General features: G+C 44.4%; 1 protein-coding gene across 1 annotated transcript in view; it reads left to right on the top strand.

The window, feature by feature from the left end:
* LOC139277486 (cadherin-4-like) overlaps positions 1–18,148 on the top strand; it is a 636,199-nt gene that overhangs the window by 477,108 nt on the left and 140,943 nt on the right. Inside the window, exon 5 of the mRNA XM_070895995.1 lies at positions 904–1,059. Within this exon, the coding sequence (XP_070752096.1) occupies positions 904–1,059 (156 nt within the window). The remainder of the gene's footprint in view (positions 1–903; positions 1,060–18,148) is intronic.

Raw genomic sequence — 18,148 nt, 5'->3', positions numbered from 1 at the left:
CTGTGACTTGTGTAGTTTTGTGCTGTGGACTGTCCCTTCGAGGGAGTGGGTTGAGCCTGCCCAAACTTGGGATATTTACAATTATCGGAGAGAGGACACACTTATCCCTTCAGTCTAGTCTAGAGAAGGTGAAAGAATAAATCTTCTCTCTTTCATCCACACTCTACCTGTTCTACAACTCTTTGTAATTTTTGTATTTTTCTATATAGGTTGAACAAACTAGTTTTTTCTCATAGATTTTATAGGAAAAATTATGTACTCTCAGTACTGAAGAACTTTACAGCAGACTTTATAGACTATCTTAAACTTATTAATTTCCATTTTATTTATGCCAGTGAGGAGTTTATACTGATATTTGAAGTCAAAGATGGAATATTTGTGCTCCATTTTATTTTAAAGCATGGCCATTTAATAGTTAACCGTTTGAAATCTTTTCCTTTATCCATATTTCACGCTACTTGACCATGAGGCTAAAAGAGCCCTTCTGTTTATATAATGGAACTTTGAATCATGCTAATTACAAGAGAGTGAAAAGTTTTAAACTTTATAACCTGTTCTAAACTGCTTGCCTGGCATTGTAAGCAGACTGTTGGAATGCCATTAAAAATGAAGAGCAACTTCTTGCCAGTTTAGGAATGGAATATTCCAATTGAATGAATGTTTTGGTCAATTTTCTATTGTCTACAAATTTGAAGTTTAAAACTTAATTTAGCAAGTGCATTTGCTGTCGCAACACTGACTGCAAGAAATAAATTGTGTTTCTCATTGAATAATTCCATGATGTAAAAGATGGTGTATATTAAAAATGTGTTAGTCACCCAACTATATAGCCACTTAATAGAATTACATCACCGAATAATACATTTGATAAACTGTCAACACTTCAATGTGTTTTGATTTCAGATTCGCTCAGATAAAGACAGGGAGATCCAGATCCGATACAGCATCACTGGACCCGGTGCAGATCAGCCACCTATGGAGGTCTTCAGTATCGATCAGGTTGCTGGTAGGATGCACGTCACAAAACCCCTGGACCGTGAGGATATTGCATCTTTCCATGTAAGAGCCCACCCTTTAAATTTTATTTTGATTTCTTTGGTTCCAAACTACCCTTTAGTAGACTAAAAACAGAAACAAAATCCTACTTGCTGCTGGTTAAAAGGTATGCAGAGGTTGCGTTAACATTGTTAATTCTTCCAGAAAGAGTGCTAATTTTAGAAATTTGTATTCTGAAAATAGTGCAGTGTTTGGACTAATAATTGTGGGAGAGTAGTTTTTAAGTTTTCAAAATGGTCACACTATTGGGTTTCCCATACTGATGTTGCAGATGAATGTAGACTGTCTTGAAAAAATTTGCTAATTTGCCAATCAAAATCTATTATCTGCTGATTAGTTTTATTTAATTGTACATAACATTACAGCTGAAAAAATTCAAAATGTTTGAGCCTTGCAGTTACAGATTGGTTTTGTGTCCTTCAATATTTCAATATTAGTACTTGCAGTTTTCATCAATTGGGTATAAACTAAATAAGAAGGAAGTAAGTTGCATTTTTATGGCACCCAAGTCAGTGATGTAACATGGGGACATATTATAGCTAATTTGTGCAGAGCAAGGCCCAACAAAAAGCAATGGGATAAATGACCACATTATTTGTTTTAATGATGTTCCTTCAGAGATAAATATTGGCCAGACACTGCACTATTTTCAGAATATCCCCTAACTCTTCCTTGATTAGTGCCATGGGTTCTTTTATGTCCATCTGAGGGGCCTCGGTTTAATATCTATGTTAGAAATACTGGAAAGAGAAGCTTGCAGCCGTGTCTCTCTGTCAGAAATGAGCGATCTAGATGCAGTCTTTCATTTATAGATTTATTAGAGGAAATGCTGCTCTCAAATAAAAAATGTTGCGAGATTTGTGGGAAATCTTGCGCTACAGTTACATAGTGCGCAACCCTCAATTTACCTCAATTTGCATTATAATGGTCTGATTATTATACACTCTGCTCCAGCCCATTACATCATATACTTCCACATGGGTGCCACATGGACTTCCAGAAGGCATTTGACAAGGTGCCACATAAAAGGTTACTGCACAAGATAAAAGTTCATGGGGTTGGGGGTAATATATTAGCATGGATAGAGGATTGGCTAACTAACAGAAAATAGAGAGTCAGGATAAATGGTTCATTCTCTGGTTGGCAACCAGTAACTAGTGCTGGGACCCCAACTATTTACAATCTATATAAACGATTTGGAAGAAGGGACTGTGCATCATTAGCAAACTTGGCTATGTTACACTAAGATGGAAGGAAAAGCAATGTGTGAGGAGGACACAAAAAATCTGCAAAAAGACATAGACAGGCGAAGTGAGTGGGCAAAACTTTGGCAGATGGAGTATAATGTTGGAAAGTGTGAGGTCATGCATTTTGGCAGAAAAAAATCAAAGAGAAAGTTATTATTTAAATGGAGAATGATTGCAAAGTGCCACAGTACAGTGGGACCTGGGGGTACTTGCGTATGAAGCACAAAAGGATGGTATGCAGGTACAGCAAGTTATCAGGAAGGCCAATGATATATTGGCCTTTATTGCAAAGGGGATGGAATATAAAAGCAGGGAATTCCTGCTACAACTATATAAGGTATTGGTGAGGCCACACCTGGAATACTGCGTGCAGTTTTGGTTTCCATATTTACGAAAGGATATACTTGCTTTGGAGGCAGTTCAGAGAAGGTGTTCACTCGGTTGATTCCGGATATGATAGGGTTGACTTATGAGGAAAGGTTGAGTAGGTTGGGCCTCTACTCATTGGAATTCAGAAGAATGAGAGGTGATCTTATCGAAACATATAATATTATGAGGGGGCTTGACAAGGTGGATGCAGAGAGAATGTTTCCACTTATGGGAGAGACTAGAACGAGAGGGCATGATCTTAGAATAAGGGGCCGCCCATTTATAACAGAGATGAGGAGAAATTTCTTCTGAGGGTTGTCAATCTGTGGAATTCGCTGCCTTAGAGAGCTGTGGAAGCTGAGACATTGAATAAATTTAAGACAGAAATAGACAGTTTCTTAAACGATAAGGGGTTAAGGGGTTATGTGGAGGAGCGGGCGGAGAAGTGGAGCTGAGTCCATGATCAGATCAGCCATGATCTTATTAAATGGCGGAGCAGGCTCAAGGGGCCATATGGCCTACTCCTACTCATATTTCTGATGCTCTTATGTTCTTATACGCTCCATGACCTTTACCCTTAGTTCACATTCACTTCCATTAGCTCAGCATTCCAGAGGCTCGCTGTCTCTATGGTAGAGATCCACGGCCTTCACTCATAAGCTGCCGAGGGGAACTCCTTTATATGGTTGAAAGACCCATCGATTTAACTACCAGCAGGTCAGAACTACACAAAGAACACACAACTATCTTTATGATTCCAATTTGTGCAAGGCACAAAGGGGCCTTGATGGTATTAACTGATCTGGAAGTTCCTGTTTCTTGCAGGCACTGAGGGTTATTTTGGTGAAAGGGTGAAAATAGGCGCTAAGCTAAGCTGTGCTAAGAAAGCACGGCTGTTTGAAAATCTGCTTTTATCATGCAATTTTGGTCCTAAATGCTGATTACCATAATTTGAACCATCCCGGTGGTGCTAAGGCAGAAACTTGCAGGTTTCGCACTCAAACGCTGATTAGAAGCATTTTTTGTGGAGCAGTATATGTGGGCTCCATGCACCCACTTTCACTGAAGGTGTGGAGTGTGCTGGCTGACACACAACAACAGGTTTCAGGATGGCTCAGGGATGAAGAGAGAGAACACACAGGTTCTCGGATATGGCACTGGAGGTCCTGGTGGAGGAGGGATGCCCTTTACCTGCTGCGGAGTACAGCCCACCTTGTCTTCCTGTCCCTCCTGCAGCAGCCTGGTCTCATATTCTCCTCCCATTCCTCCTCCAGACCAAGGGGGAATCCCTAGAAAGATGCCCATGACCAAGCACTCCCTTTCTCCTGGTGACTCTTATTTATAAACCCAATAAGGTAAAGTGGCACAGCACTTACTCTTTTTAGGTGTATTCCTCAGAGAATCTTCAGAATAAATGTTGATAGTGTTGGTGAACTCTTGACAAACTGTCCCAGAGAGTCTTCCGATGTGTTTCAAAACTCCTCTTCTAACTTCCAGCTGCAAGTGAACACTGAAACATGCGCATAGCTTTAAGTAGCACTAAAATCCTCAACAATGACTTGTTTACTTCTATTTAGCTAGTTGCTGTTATGAGAGGGTGTTAATTGAAGCGCAAGCCATCAAAATGCTATGCAGCCTCTTTCATGAATGCTAGCAGTCAATTTAATTGGCAATCAGTGTGCTTCAACACCTTTACCAAGATGGCCTTACTATCAAACCCCCATCTTTGCTACCCTGGAGGCTCTTTAACACCTAAAGTGTCGAGGGAAAACCACCTCACACAAATTGGAACCTGCGCACAATCTTATTTAGTAAAGCTTCTCTAACAGTCTCATCTGAAATGCTAGAAATTGGCCCCCTTAACCCCTCCCGTTATCGCCTCCGGGAAGTGATAACGGGGTGCTAACGACTTAACTTACCGGTTATGAACGACTCCTGCTAACTTCGGCAACAGGTTTGCAGCGGCGGTAAGGTGTTGCACCCCAATCTCCTTCGCCCGGAGATCATGACATCATTTGCTGTGTGCATCGCCCCAGTAACGCCTCGGACCCGAACTTCAATTCCACCCCTGCAGCATCACCAGGTGACAACACTGACAGCTGAAGTAGGTATTGTTCGGAAGGCAGGTAGCTTTGAGGATGGAAGTTAAAGGGGAGGTTGCCAAGGTAAGTAGAAAAATTTCTAAAATGGTGTTTTTCAATTTTTTTTCCATTCCTCTTCATCTGCGGCCGATTAGCCTGGCACTCTGCTGGAGCGCATGGGGCTGATCGGGCCGGATCGCGACTGTCGTTGGGAATCAGCTAATTGGTCGCAATGCAGAGCCTACCCCTTTATGCAGGGCCCTTCCCCTTTAAGGGAGAGAAGGAGCCTTGGATTGCAGCAACGCTGCATGGGCCATTGTGTAGCGCTGCACCACTACCATCCTGCTTGCGTCCTTTAGCGCTCCAGGAGTGCAAACATACATTTTTTTTAAAAGCTGGCAATCATTAGCGCCTGGTGCTAATTTTCTCAGCTTTCAAAAGTTAGCAGCCCAAACCGGGCACTCCCGAATTTCTCCCCTGCAAGAGTGCAGCACTCCCTCAGTGCACTGGAGTGTCATACTAGATTATGTGCTCAACTCTCTGGAGGGGCATCCCACAACCTTCGGCCTCATGCAATGTTTCATGATATACTCTATAGAATACTGCCCCCTTGCTAATTGTCCTGAAATAAGTTGTGAGTTTTGCGGGGAGGTTCAGACAGAGTTGATTTGGTTAACAATCAAAGATTTAAAAAAAAAGATTGTTACTTTAAATATTTTTTGAGTTACTAATGTAACAGTAAAGTATTTTATAGATATATTGGTTAAAAAGTTTTAGGGGCTGAATTTGCGGTCGGAAGGCTTCCCATGGAGAGATACCTCCGATCCGCACCTACCTGGGGTCTCGGGATCCATGGCGACTTGCACTCCCGGGCCTCTCCAGGAACGCGCAAGTAAAGGCCCACGTATCCCAGGGGTGCACGCGGTTCACAAGCGCCCCAGGATCACGTGGGCTGGCCAAGCCACTAAAAGAAGGGAAATCCCCATTCATGCTTATGGGGATTCCGTACGAAGAGAATCCCCACAGCACGAATGGGGGATCACTTTTAAAAAAAAAAACACCAATTACATGCCATGGGTATGGTAGCATAGTAGTTATGTTCCTAGACTAATAATCCGGAGACATGAGTTCACATTCCACCACGGGGCAGCTGGAGAAATTAAATTCAATTAATTAAACAAATTTGGTTTTCAAAAAACTAGTATCAGTAATGGTGAACATGAAACTACTGGATTGTCTTTAAAAACCCAACTGGTTCATTAATGTCCTTTAGGAAGGAAATCTGCCGCTCTTACCCGGTCTGGCCTAAATTCTCAAGGGCAATTAGAAATGGGCAATAACTGCTGGCCTTGCCAGCGACGCCCACATCCCATGAACAAATAAAAAAAAATTACAAATTTAAAATTATTTAAAATAACATTTAATTAAATATTTAAAACAAAAATTTTAATTTTGAAAAATAAATTTAAACATTTTAAAGGGGCTAAAAATAATTAACTTATTTTACAGGTGTTTGCATGCGTAAATAATTTTAAAAAGTAAAATAATGTTATACTCATTTAAATTCTTACGCTGGTAAAAGAAGGCCTTACGCCTGCTTTTTCCAGGTGCAGGAATTTCACGGGCATTCGCTGGGCAAATAGCCCAACTCTCCGCCTGCAGATGCCCTTTTCCCGGGGATGCGTTGGATCTGTCAATTCTTGACAGACCTCAAGTTCTGGGTTTTCGGGGGTATGTGCTTTGCGTGGGAAAACCCGAAACTTGTGTGGCCCTTACAGACATAAACACACCCGTGCAAAGTAGGCCAAAGTGCCAATATCTGCGAAATATGATAAATTATAATGCCCCATACAGGTCAACCTAGAAACCTCGCAAAAGCTGGCTTACAGCTTCAAAAAAAACTGACAGCTCAAAGACAGCACTGCAAACAGGCCTATGACATGTAATTGCAGTAGGGCATGAACTTGTCTCAGCTTAATCTTCAGGTTAACCCACCATTCCATCGCTTGCACAGTTGAAGAAATGGCAGCCAAATTGAGAGCTGTTTACGACCTAGCGGGATACATCCGATGATCCTGAGGTAAATAGGGGACGAAATAATGGAGACCCTAGAAATAATAATTCCGAGTTCAATTGAAGCTAGATATATACTTGAGGACCAGAGAGTAGCCAATGCTGTATCCATCTTCAACAAAGGAGACGGAGCTAACCCAGGTAATTACAGGCCAATTAATTTAACATTTCTGGTATGGAACATTTTGAAATCTTTAAAGGTGAGTGCGAGGAATTTCCTTGGGGGTACTCCCAATTGGCCACTGTAACTTGGGCAGAAGATTGATGGCAATCCCAGGTAGATGCAGGTTCTGCGGATCTTCCCCCAAAGTTATGGTGGCTGATTGGGGAATCCCCAAGGAAATTCTCGGCAGAAACGACTAAATATCTCGATGACAAGAAAATAATTAGAAGCAGCCAATACGGATTTGAGAAAGGAATATCGTGCTTGACAAACTTGATGAGCGTTCTCTGAGGCGATGACTCACCTGCCCATACCCTAACTCGTACCAAGTCCCATTCACTCATCACCCCTGTCCTTGCTGACCTACTTGGCTCCCAGTCCAGCAATGCCTTGATTTTAACATGCTCCTCTTTGTTTACAGATCCTTCCATGGCCTCTCCCCTCCCCACCTCTGTAATCTCCTCCTGTTCTACAACCCTCTGAGATATCTGCACTCCTCCAATTCTGGCCATCTTGTGCATCACAATTTTAATTGCTCCACCATTGGCGGCCATGCCTTCAGCTGCCTTGGCTCTAAGCTCTGTAATTCCCCCTCTAAATCTCTCCGTCTCTCTTCCCCTCTCGCCTCCTTTAAGATGGTCCTTAAAACCTACCTCTTTGAAGTTTTTGGTTACCTGTCCGAATATCTCCTTACATGGCTCGGTGTCAAACATTGTTTGATAACGCTCCTCTGAAGCGATGTGGGACATTTTACTATGTTAAAGGTGTTATATAAATGCAAGTTGTTGCCACATATGATGACTGGGGGAAGTGTGGTGTATATGGACTTTTGGAAAGCTTTTGACAAAGTATCACATATGAGTCTATTGTAGAAATTATGGACATAGAATTAGGGGACGGGCTGGAATTTAAATTAAAAACTGGATGGAAGGAAAGAAACACAATCTGAGATAAAGGCAGTTTCTCAGAGTGGATAGAAATGGGTAGCAGTGGCTCACAGGGCTTTTTCCACTGTGCACATCAATGATCTGGATACAGGGCTAGAGAGAGTGGTGTCCATGTTTTGCAGAAAATACTAAGATGGGAGGCAAGAGGTATAGAATATAAAAGTCGAGTTGTAATAGTGTATCAAGCTAAAACCTGAGTAAGGCCATAGTTGAAGTGTTGTGAGAATGTGGAATGCACTCTTGGAGTTAACAATATTTGGGAATAGGTTAGGTGGTGGTAGAAGGCAAGAGGAATAAAGGGATCTGGAAAAAGGGCAGGCAGGGATTCGTGCTTGTGTGGAGGATAAACGGCAATATGGACTAATTGGACCAAATGGCCTGTTCCCATGTTGTAATTTCTATGAAGTTCAAGAAATGTTTGCCATGCAGCTTTGTCATAATGATTGTGCTAAAGGATAATGATTGCGTGCAAAGCTTCCAATGGTACCATCCAGAGGATGAGGTAGTTCCCAACTAACATTTAAGAACATAAGCTGGTTAGTTGGGAACTACCTCATCCTCTAGACGGTACCGTTGGAAGCTTTGTACGCAATTATTATCCTTTAGCACGCACACATCATTATGACAAAGCTGCATGGCAAACATTTGAGCCAGAAGTGACGGACACCTGAAAAAGTTTGTGCAAAAATGAGCAATACACTGACCTTCACCTTGGCCCTGGTGTTAGTAAATGTCTTTCTCATTTGCAACCAAGTAGGAAGGACTAGGGTGGATACTGTGTCTCAGTTGCAAGGTCCTTCTGTATAGCTTGCACCTGTGCTTTTACTGTAGTCATAAGCCACAAATCAGGCCAAACCTCCTTGGTACACATGGTTCAGTAGCACTTCCAACCCTTCAGAAGCAGCTTTGTCATAATGATGTGTGCGTGCTAAAGGATAATAATTGCGTACAAAGCTTCCAACGGTACTGTCTAGAGGATGAGGTAGTTCCCAACTAACCAGCTTATGTTCTTAAATGTTAGTTGGGAACTACCTCATCCTCTAGATGGTACCATTGGAAGCTTTGCACGCAATCATTATCCTTTAGCACAATCATTATGACAAAGCTGCATGGCAAACATTTCTTGAACTTCATAGAAATTACAACATGGGAACAGGCCATTTGGTCCAATTAGTCCATATTGCCGTTTATCCTCCACACAAGCACGAATCCCTGCCTGCCCTTTTTCCAGATCCCTTTATTCCTCTTGCCTTCTACCACCACCTAACCTATTCCCAAATATTGTTAACTCCAAGAGTGCATTCCACATTCTCACAACACTTCAACTAATGTGGAACAGCATCCCTTGAACAGCCAGATTTATAACCAAGCATGTTATAGTTCAAAAACTCAGGGCAATTTTTTTAATATGCAAGTAGCCTATACAAATTAGCTTGAGGGACACAAAACTGAACGCAGACTAGGTCTGCGAAATGGGCCCCATTTTTGCCATTCTCGCAAAATTGGGACTGTGGTGTGATATTTAAAGAGTGTCATTTGCAGTCCTATCCGCATTGCTTTGAAACATGTTGATTTCAGTACAGCTTTTTGAGTGGAATGGTGAGAACAATGTAATGAAATCTAAAAGGTGGAGAAATTCAACTTTGTTCCATTTTTTGGTTTAAAATGGATGACGGGGACAAATTTCAGGTTGCAAACTCCGCCCCCGATCTGCCCTGCAAGTGTGCTGGTCACCATATTTGAAGTGGGCACCGATTTAGGTGTTACGGATACCGGCTTGAAACTGGTTTTGGGCACCTTATGTGAGTAAACCTAGGTCCAAACGCCTGTTGTTGGACACTAATGCAAAGTTCAGACACAACTGGATGGAGCTTGTGCTGTGGTGCAAGCTCCGTCTAGTTGTCATCCATCATTCATCATCATAGACAGTCCCTCGAAATCGAGGAAGATTGCTTCCACTCTAATAAAAAAAAAAAAATGAGTCCTTAGTTGACTGTGCAGTCCAATATGAGAATTACATAGAAACATAGAAAATAGAAACATAGAAAATAGGTGCAGGAGTAGGCCATTCGGCCCTTCTAGCCTGCACCGCCATTCAATGAGTTCATGGCTGAACATTCAACTTTAGTACCCCATTCCTGCTTTCTCGCCATACCCCTTGATCCCCCTAGTAGTAAGGACCTCATCTAACTCCTTTTTGAATATATTTAGTGAATTGGCCTCAACAACTTTCTGTGGTAGAGAATTCCACAGGTTCATCACTCTCTGGGTGAAGAAGTTCCTCCGCATCTCAGTCCTAAATGGCTTACCCCTTATCCTTAGACTGTGACCTCTGGTTCTGGACTTCCCCAACATTGGGAACATTCTTCCTGCATCTAACCTGTCTAACCCCGTCAGAATTTTAAATGTTTCTATGAGGTCCCCTCTCATTCTTCTGAACTCCAGTGAATACAAGCCCAGTTGATCCAGTCTTTCTTGATAGGTCAGTCCCGCCATCCCGGGAATCAGTCTGGTGAACCTTCGCTGCACTCCCTCAATAGCAAGAATGTCCTTCCTCAGGTTAGGAGACCAAAACTGTACACAATACTCCAGGTGTGGCCTCACCAATGCCCTGTACAACTGTAGCAACACCTCCCTGCCCCTGTACTCAAATCCCCTCGCTATGAAGGCCAACATGCCATTTGCTTTCTTAACCGCCTGCTGCACCTGCATGCCAACCTTCAATGACTGATGTACCATGACACCCAGGTCTCTTTGCACCTCCCCTTTTCCTAATCTGTCACCATTCAGATAATAGTCTGTCTCTCTGTTTTTACCACCAAAGTGGATAACCTCACATTTATCCACATTATACTTCATCTGCCATGCATTTGCCCACTCACCTAACCTATCCAAGTCGCTCTGCAGCCTCACAGCATCCTCCTCGCAGCTCACACTGCCACCCAACTTAGTGTCATCCGCAAATTTGGAGATACTACATTTAATCCCCTCATCTAAATCATTAATGTACAGTGTAAACAGCTGGGGCCCAGCACAGAACCTTGCGGTACCCCACTAGTCACTGCCTGCCATTCTGAAAAGTACCCATTTACTCCTACTCTTTGCTTCCTGTCTGACAACCAGTTCTCAATCCATGTCAGCACACTACCCCCAATCCCATGTGCTCTAACTTTGCACATCAATCTCTTGTGTGGGACCTTGTCGAACGCCTTCTGAAAGTCCAAATATACCACATCAACTGGTTCTCCCTTGTCCACACTACTGGAAACATCCTCAAAAAATTCCAGAAGATTTGTCAAGCATGATTTCCCTTTCACAAATCCATGCTGACTTGGACCTATCATGTCACCTCTTTCCAAATGCACTGCTATGACATCCTTAATAATTGATTCCATCATTTTACCCACTACCGATGTCAGGCTGACCGGTCTATAATTCCCTGTTTTCTCTCTCCCTCCTTTTTTAAAAAGTGGGGTTACATTGGCTACCCTCCACTCTATAGGAACTGATCCAGAGCCAATGGAATGTTGGAAAATGACTGTCAATGCATCCACTATTTCCAAGGCCACCTCCTTAAGTACTCTGGGATGCAGTCCATCAGGCCCTGGGGATTTATCGGCCTTCAATCCCATCAATTTCCCCAACACAATTTCCCGGCTAATAAGGATTTCCCTCAGTTCCTCCTCCTTACTAAACCCCCCGACCCCTTTTATAACCGGAAGGTTGTTTGTGTCCTCCTTCGTGAATACCGAACCAAAGTACTTGTTCAATTGGTCTGCCATTTCTTTGTTCCCCGTTATGACTTCCCCTGATTCTGACTGCAGGGCCCAAGTTTCGAGCCGCGTCTAGAACGGCGCAGTCCCGACCTGGACGCCCGTTTTTTGCGCCACAAAGTGCACCTAAAAAAAACCTCCGTATTCTCCACCTCCCTGTAGGTCCTCTGGCCCTCGGCGCAGCGCAGCAGGAGCTGTAGGGGGCAGAGCCAGGTCCCTGCACCGAAAACAGTGCCGGGACCTCTGCAAATGCGCGCTACAGTGGGCACGCAAGTGCAGTAGCTCCAGGAGCCCAATGGCCTCACTGGGGCTGCGTGAATAAGGCTCCTCCCACGGCCAGCTCCTGCTTCCCGACACCCGCTCCCCCCCCCCGGACCGGACCCGACACCCGCATCCCCCCACCCCCCACCTCCAGACTGGACCCGACACCCGCTTCCCCCCCCCCCCCGCCTCCGGACTGGATCTGACCTGACCTCCCTCCCCCGACCTGACCTCCCTCCCCCCGACCCGAACTGAACCGACCTCCCTCCCACCACTCCCCTGACCCGACCCAACGCCACCTACCTGTAAATCTGGTGCTGGGGAGGGGCCCTGCCCGAAGTCTCGGGCCCGGCCCGTTCAGCCTCCCTCCCCCTTCTCCTTCCCCCCCACGCCCCCCAATCTCCTTTCCCCCCCCAATCTCCTTTCCCCCCCCAATCTCCTTTTCCCCCCCCAATCTCCTTTCCCCTCCCAATCTCCTTTCCCCCCCCAATCTCCTTCCCCCCCCACGCCAATCTCCTTCCCGCCCCCCAATCTCCTTCCCCACGCCAATCTCCTTTCCCCCCCAATCTCCTTCCCCCCCAATCTCCTTCCCCCCCAATCTCCTCCCCCCCCAATCTCCTTCCCCCCCCCAATCTCCTTTCCCCACCCTCCAATCTCCTTCCTCCACCCCCCCAATCTCCTTCCCCCACCCCCCCAATCTCCTTCTCCCACCCCCCCAATCTCCTTCCCCCACCCCCCCAATCTCCTTCCCCCACCCCCCCAATCTCCTTCCCCCACCCCCCCCAATCTCCTTCCCCCACCCCCCCAATCTCCTTTTCCCCCATCCCTCCCCTTTCTCCCCCATCCCTCCCCTTTCTCCCCCATCCCTCCCCTTTCTCCCCCATCCCTCCCCTTTCTCCCCCATCCCTCCCCTTTCTCCCCCACCCCTCCCCCTGCTCCCTCCTCTCTCCCTCTACCCCCCTCCTCCCCCTCCCCTCGCTGTCAGAAACACAGACACTGACAGACAGAGAATGAGAGACAAACAGAGAGATAGAGACACTGACAGAGACACACTGAGGGGGGAATCCCAGCACGCTGTTGGAGGGCTCCCGGTGCTGCAGTCAGTAAGTAGAAAATGTTTTATTTTTTGATTTTAAAAAAAAAATAATTATTTCTTATTAATTTTTTTTGATTGATTTATTGGTTGATTTATTGATGTATTTATCATTTATTATTGATGATGGTTCTTTATTTGTAAAACTGAAGTGTTTAATGTTTGTAAACTTCCCTTTAAACAACCCCCCACCATTCCCTACGCCTGATATGTAACCTACGCCTGATTTTCTAAAGTGTAGTCAAGGTTTTTTCGAGTGTACAAAAGTCTTCACTTACTCCATTCTAAGTTCGTTTGGAGTAAGTTTTCACTCACGAAACTTTGAAATCAGGCGTAAGTGGCCGGACATGCCCCCTTTTGAAAAAAAAATTCTGTTCCAAAGTGAAACTGTTCTAACTGACTAGAACTGGAGCAAACTAAATGACGAGAATTCCGATTTCTAAGATACTCCGTTCTACACCAGTTGCTCCTAAAAATCAGAAGCAAATCATGTGGAAACTTGGGGTCACAGTCTCTGTCACAGGTGGGACAGACAGTGGTTGAGGGAAAGTGAGGGTGGGACTGGTTTGCCGCACGCTCCTTCCGCTGCCTGACCGTGTTCTCGGCATGCTCTCGGCGATGAGACTCGAGGTGTTCAGCGCCCTCCCGGATGCACTTCCTCCACTTAGGGCAGTCTTTGGCCAGGGACTCCCAGATGTCAGTGGGGATGTTGCATTTTATCAAGGAGGCTTTGAGGGTGTCCTTGAAATGTTTCCTCTGCCCACCTTGGGCTCGTTTGCCGTGAAGGAGTTTTGAGTAGACATTGTCTAGTTGTGCCGGGTCTAGAGCAGCCGAACCAGTCTTCCGAAATTGACCGTTGGAGGCCACTCCAGAAATGGCCACAAAACTGGTTCCACAAATATACTGCGACACGTTGCCGGCCCGTGCTCGCGCCCCACGCCCCCCCGCCCCCCCCGCCTACTTTGTCTCCACTTTCTCCGAGAACCTTTGTCCCACGCCCAGAACCTTTTTCCTACTCTCAGAATCTCTGCCCCCAACCTATCTGAGGGCTGGCGAGTCGTCAGGGTCAACCAAAATTCATCAGGCCCCGCCCGGCGAGCTGCATTAGGATGCCCTATTGGTGTCCGCAGCTCATCTGTTCCATTCAAATGAGGTCCGATGCCAAATCAGTCCGGCATGGACCCGCCAATTTAATCAGCAATCGCCTTGGCAACTTGCTCCCCATTTTGGGACCTGCGTAAAATTCCTTACACCAAATCTACAAAGCACAGGTGTCGATAAAGATGGATTAGAGGAAAACTGATTATATTCCATGACCGAGTAGAACCCTAACTTGTGACTTGTAAATGTTAAGTAGATGTGACATCCTATTAAGTATTGTTGCAAACACACAAACTGGTGCATTGACGAGGTTAAGTCACCAGGAAGCTATTGAAACATAATAAAGGAATTAGATTGTCGCATTCAGATGTGGAAAGACATTTCATGCAAATGGTCTTACCATCGAATGTTCAATTTTGAATCCTATTTCCTTTCAAAGTTCTTAAAAGATGAAAATGGAACCACAGTGAAGAAAACTGCAAAAAAAAAACACTTTAAGACCTGTGAATGCTGTGAATGAGTTTATTGGTCTGGGCATGTCTTCAGGGGGCAGACAGTGAACATGCTTAGCGAGCTGTGACTCTCCCTCTTTGACACCGTTTTACACATCGGAGATTGAGTTGATCGTGTCTGTGATACAACCACATCAATCTTTACATCCTTGCCATTTACTTGGAAACTGGCATCTTGGAAAAATGCAATCAATTGAGCAATTTCAAAAGAAAACCTGCTTCCACGTCCAAAATATATATTGGGAAGAGGAGGCCAGTAAGAACAAGATCAGAAAAATACGTTATATTTTATTTATTAAAAAGATAAAAGATTGGAAAGGTAGAAAAGGTTATATTTGTCGGAAAACAGAAGAGAATTTAAAACAAAAACAGGACAGAAAGAACACATGAGAATAAGAGAGTAAATGTTGAATATTTTTTAGATTTGAATTGTGTTTTCAGTGTTTTCATTCTGTTAGGTTTAACATTACAGTGAGCTATTCCAGACATCTGAAAAGCTCCATTACTACAATCGGGATGGTCATTTCCTTGGATCTGACGACAGGTTAGAGGTAGCACAATTACTGTAAAGTCCTTGGGCTGGATTTTAGGTTTTTCTATTTTCGGGATGAAAATGGAGGTGGGACGGGAAAGTTACGCTATAGTTTGTAAGTTTGGGCATCTGGGCTTTACATTAGGGGTGCAGCGCTAAGGGAGGCGTTGTACACATCTCGTGGTGTAAGGATGGGAAACTCGCGAACTGAAGAGCCGGCCGGGGGTGTTCTGAGAGAGACCTGGGGATGGGGGAGGGGAACAAAAACAAAAACCCCAAAACATTCCGAAAGCATTGCCCACGCCAGCGAACGCAAAACGCACAAAGTTTAAATGCAAAAAACACTTGCATTTATTTTTACAGCATATTACCGTTCTCTGCACTGCCGGCATGGCTGGATCGCTCTGATTTCCCAGGCAGTCGTTGCGGGCGCACTTCTGGGCAGTCGGATCGGGCAGGGGTCAAAACTTGTACCAGTGTCGCAACCGGGAGCATTGCACACCGGGCGGTGCTGCTCAGCGCCGCCACAAAACCCGACCGGAGGATCACTGTGGGGCGCTGGAGGCCTCACCGGCACCTTTCACGCTGCTCCGGGGTATACAGAGATAGATTTCCATCTTTTGCGCCTGGGAGTTGAGCATCGGACTGGGCAGAACGCAGAGAGGAGGGCGGGGAGGATAGCACGCCTGTTTCCTTCCACTAATTTAAATGGAAGGAAAATCAGACAGGTTTGCTACTGGCATTTGATCCCATCTGCCCGTTTCCCCCTCTACACTGTACCCAAGTGATGAGAAAGAAAATCTACTCCCTCAATGTCTTGAGTTGTTGTAGCCTTTGGAGAAACTGCTATTTACGAATGGCACCGATTACTTGCTTTACCTCTGCCTACGTTCTAAACATCTCTTGCCAGCAGTTTGAAATTGTAAAATCTTGCAAAATGTGAAAGGATGTAAACTGGCAGGTGTGCTTAATCTTTTTTCACCTGACTAACAATGGAAAATGTGTTTGGACTGTGAAAATATTAATCTTTGGAAATGTGTGCACAAGTGGAAAAACTTAATGAAGTTAGGTGCTTCTGTTAGGAAATGATATAGGAAAGGATTCATTTTAAGAATTGATTTACATAAATTTACATATTTGTTGCAGTTCAATTGTAATTAAAGTAACACTTTACCTTCTCAAGTGGAGACTGATGGGTGGGATTGATTGAGGAGAAAAACCTGAGTAAAGGATGTGTTCAGACTAGGTTGAGGGTCAATTTTTTTTCATCTGAATTTGGAATAAGATTAGATACATTTTACTCACTGCCATCATCGTTAAAATGATTCAACAATTTATTACATGAAATTTACAAAATATGGGAGACCATAAAAATAATGTCTTACTTTTAAAATGCAAACCACATATAATGAGCCATTCACAGGGACGGGGGTGATGCTGTGCGTGGGATGTGTTCATGTAACAAAGACTTTGCCTCTGGTTATTGAATTGGTCAAGTTCTCAAAGTGAAATTATTGATTTATTTTTCTCTTTGCTAGCCATGTTTCTCTTGTACATTTTAATGATCTGAGATCACGGTGTCGAACAGCACTGCTGTATGTTATTATGCCATTAAATTGCTCACTCGTGTTATTTTTATATGCTTGTTATTTTAAGAAGTGTTATTTCTCAATGTTTAGATTTATCGTGATGCTGTCTGCTCCTGAACATAAATTTCTTGACTTCTGATAGATGCTCATAAATTGGAAGCACCTTGTTCATTACTATTTGGGAGCAACATCAGAAGCAAGGAATGAAAATTTATTAATGACCTTGTTAACGTTGCTGGGTTTTTATTCCTGTACAGTGGTTTTATTTTATGTATATTCAAAAACATTAACCACAGTGTATCAGACAACATTAATAAAGCTGCCATTTTAGACTGTCATCTCCAATACTAGAAGAGCACAGTGAATATATGTAAATACATATTTTTCAAAGAGCAGTAATAAATTTACTATTGTTCAATAGGTTGTAAATGAGGAGGAGCAGCTTGACTGACCAACTCAACCTGCAAGCTTATCCTTATAACAACTTATGTGCCATCACATTCAACCCCCTGTTTTCCTGTGCAGCCCTGAATGCTTAATTTGCCACTTCAGTAACTTAGTCCTTTATTGGGTTTTCACCAAACTCAATGCACAACTTCCTTTCCTCTCAAGCTGCTATATTTCAAGCAGGACACGCAAGGAACTGTCTGTACATCAATAACTACTGACATGTCACTTGAATAGCTTAAGGTTATGAGATTTTCCGACATTAGACTCTACGGAGCCAAAATTCAGGCTCTCAGAGGCCCGTTTGCGGTGGCCATTCCTAAAATTCGAACGGCCACCGCTTTGGGGTCAACAGGCCGACCCGATCATAATTTAGGTCGGGGATTTTTCGGCCTGGACCCCATCCCAGCCAAGTCGATGCACCACCAAATTAAATGAATAAAAAAATACTTAGCAGCCATTTTCACCTCCATCCGTTGATCCCCCGCAGCGCAGTGCCCATGGCAGGGTTTTCTGCTGGTGCACCCTCTGAAGATAGTGTACGGTCCGGCAGCGCGGCCCCTCTTAAAGGGGAGAGCCCACTACCGCTGCCGCAATGCAAACATTTTTGCCGGCCGACTTGCCGATCGGCCGGCAAAATATTGCCCCCTCTTGGGTGCCAGGCCGCTGGCCCAGCCGAAACCCTCCCAGTGGCCAAAGTAAAAAAAAAAAGATATAAAAAATTGCTCGAATTTCTCCCCTTTAACGAAGGGGAGGGAGTGTGGTGACGTACGCGCGCAGTGACAATCACCACGTTGATTGACAGCGGCGGATGGCCCAACCCACCCATTTTTCAGCCAGTCAGCCGGGATCTGAATCTAAGGCCTGCCCCCCCATTATGATCCATTTCCTGTAGGACTTTGGA

The sequence above is a fragment of the Pristiophorus japonicus genome, chromosome 12, assembly GCF_044704955.1.
Source record: "Pristiophorus japonicus isolate sPriJap1 chromosome 12, sPriJap1.hap1, whole genome shotgun sequence".
NCBI classification, from domain to species: domain Eukaryota; kingdom Metazoa; phylum Chordata; class Chondrichthyes; family Pristiophoridae; genus Pristiophorus; species Pristiophorus japonicus.
This window is presented reverse-complemented; position numbering and strand designations above follow the sequence as displayed.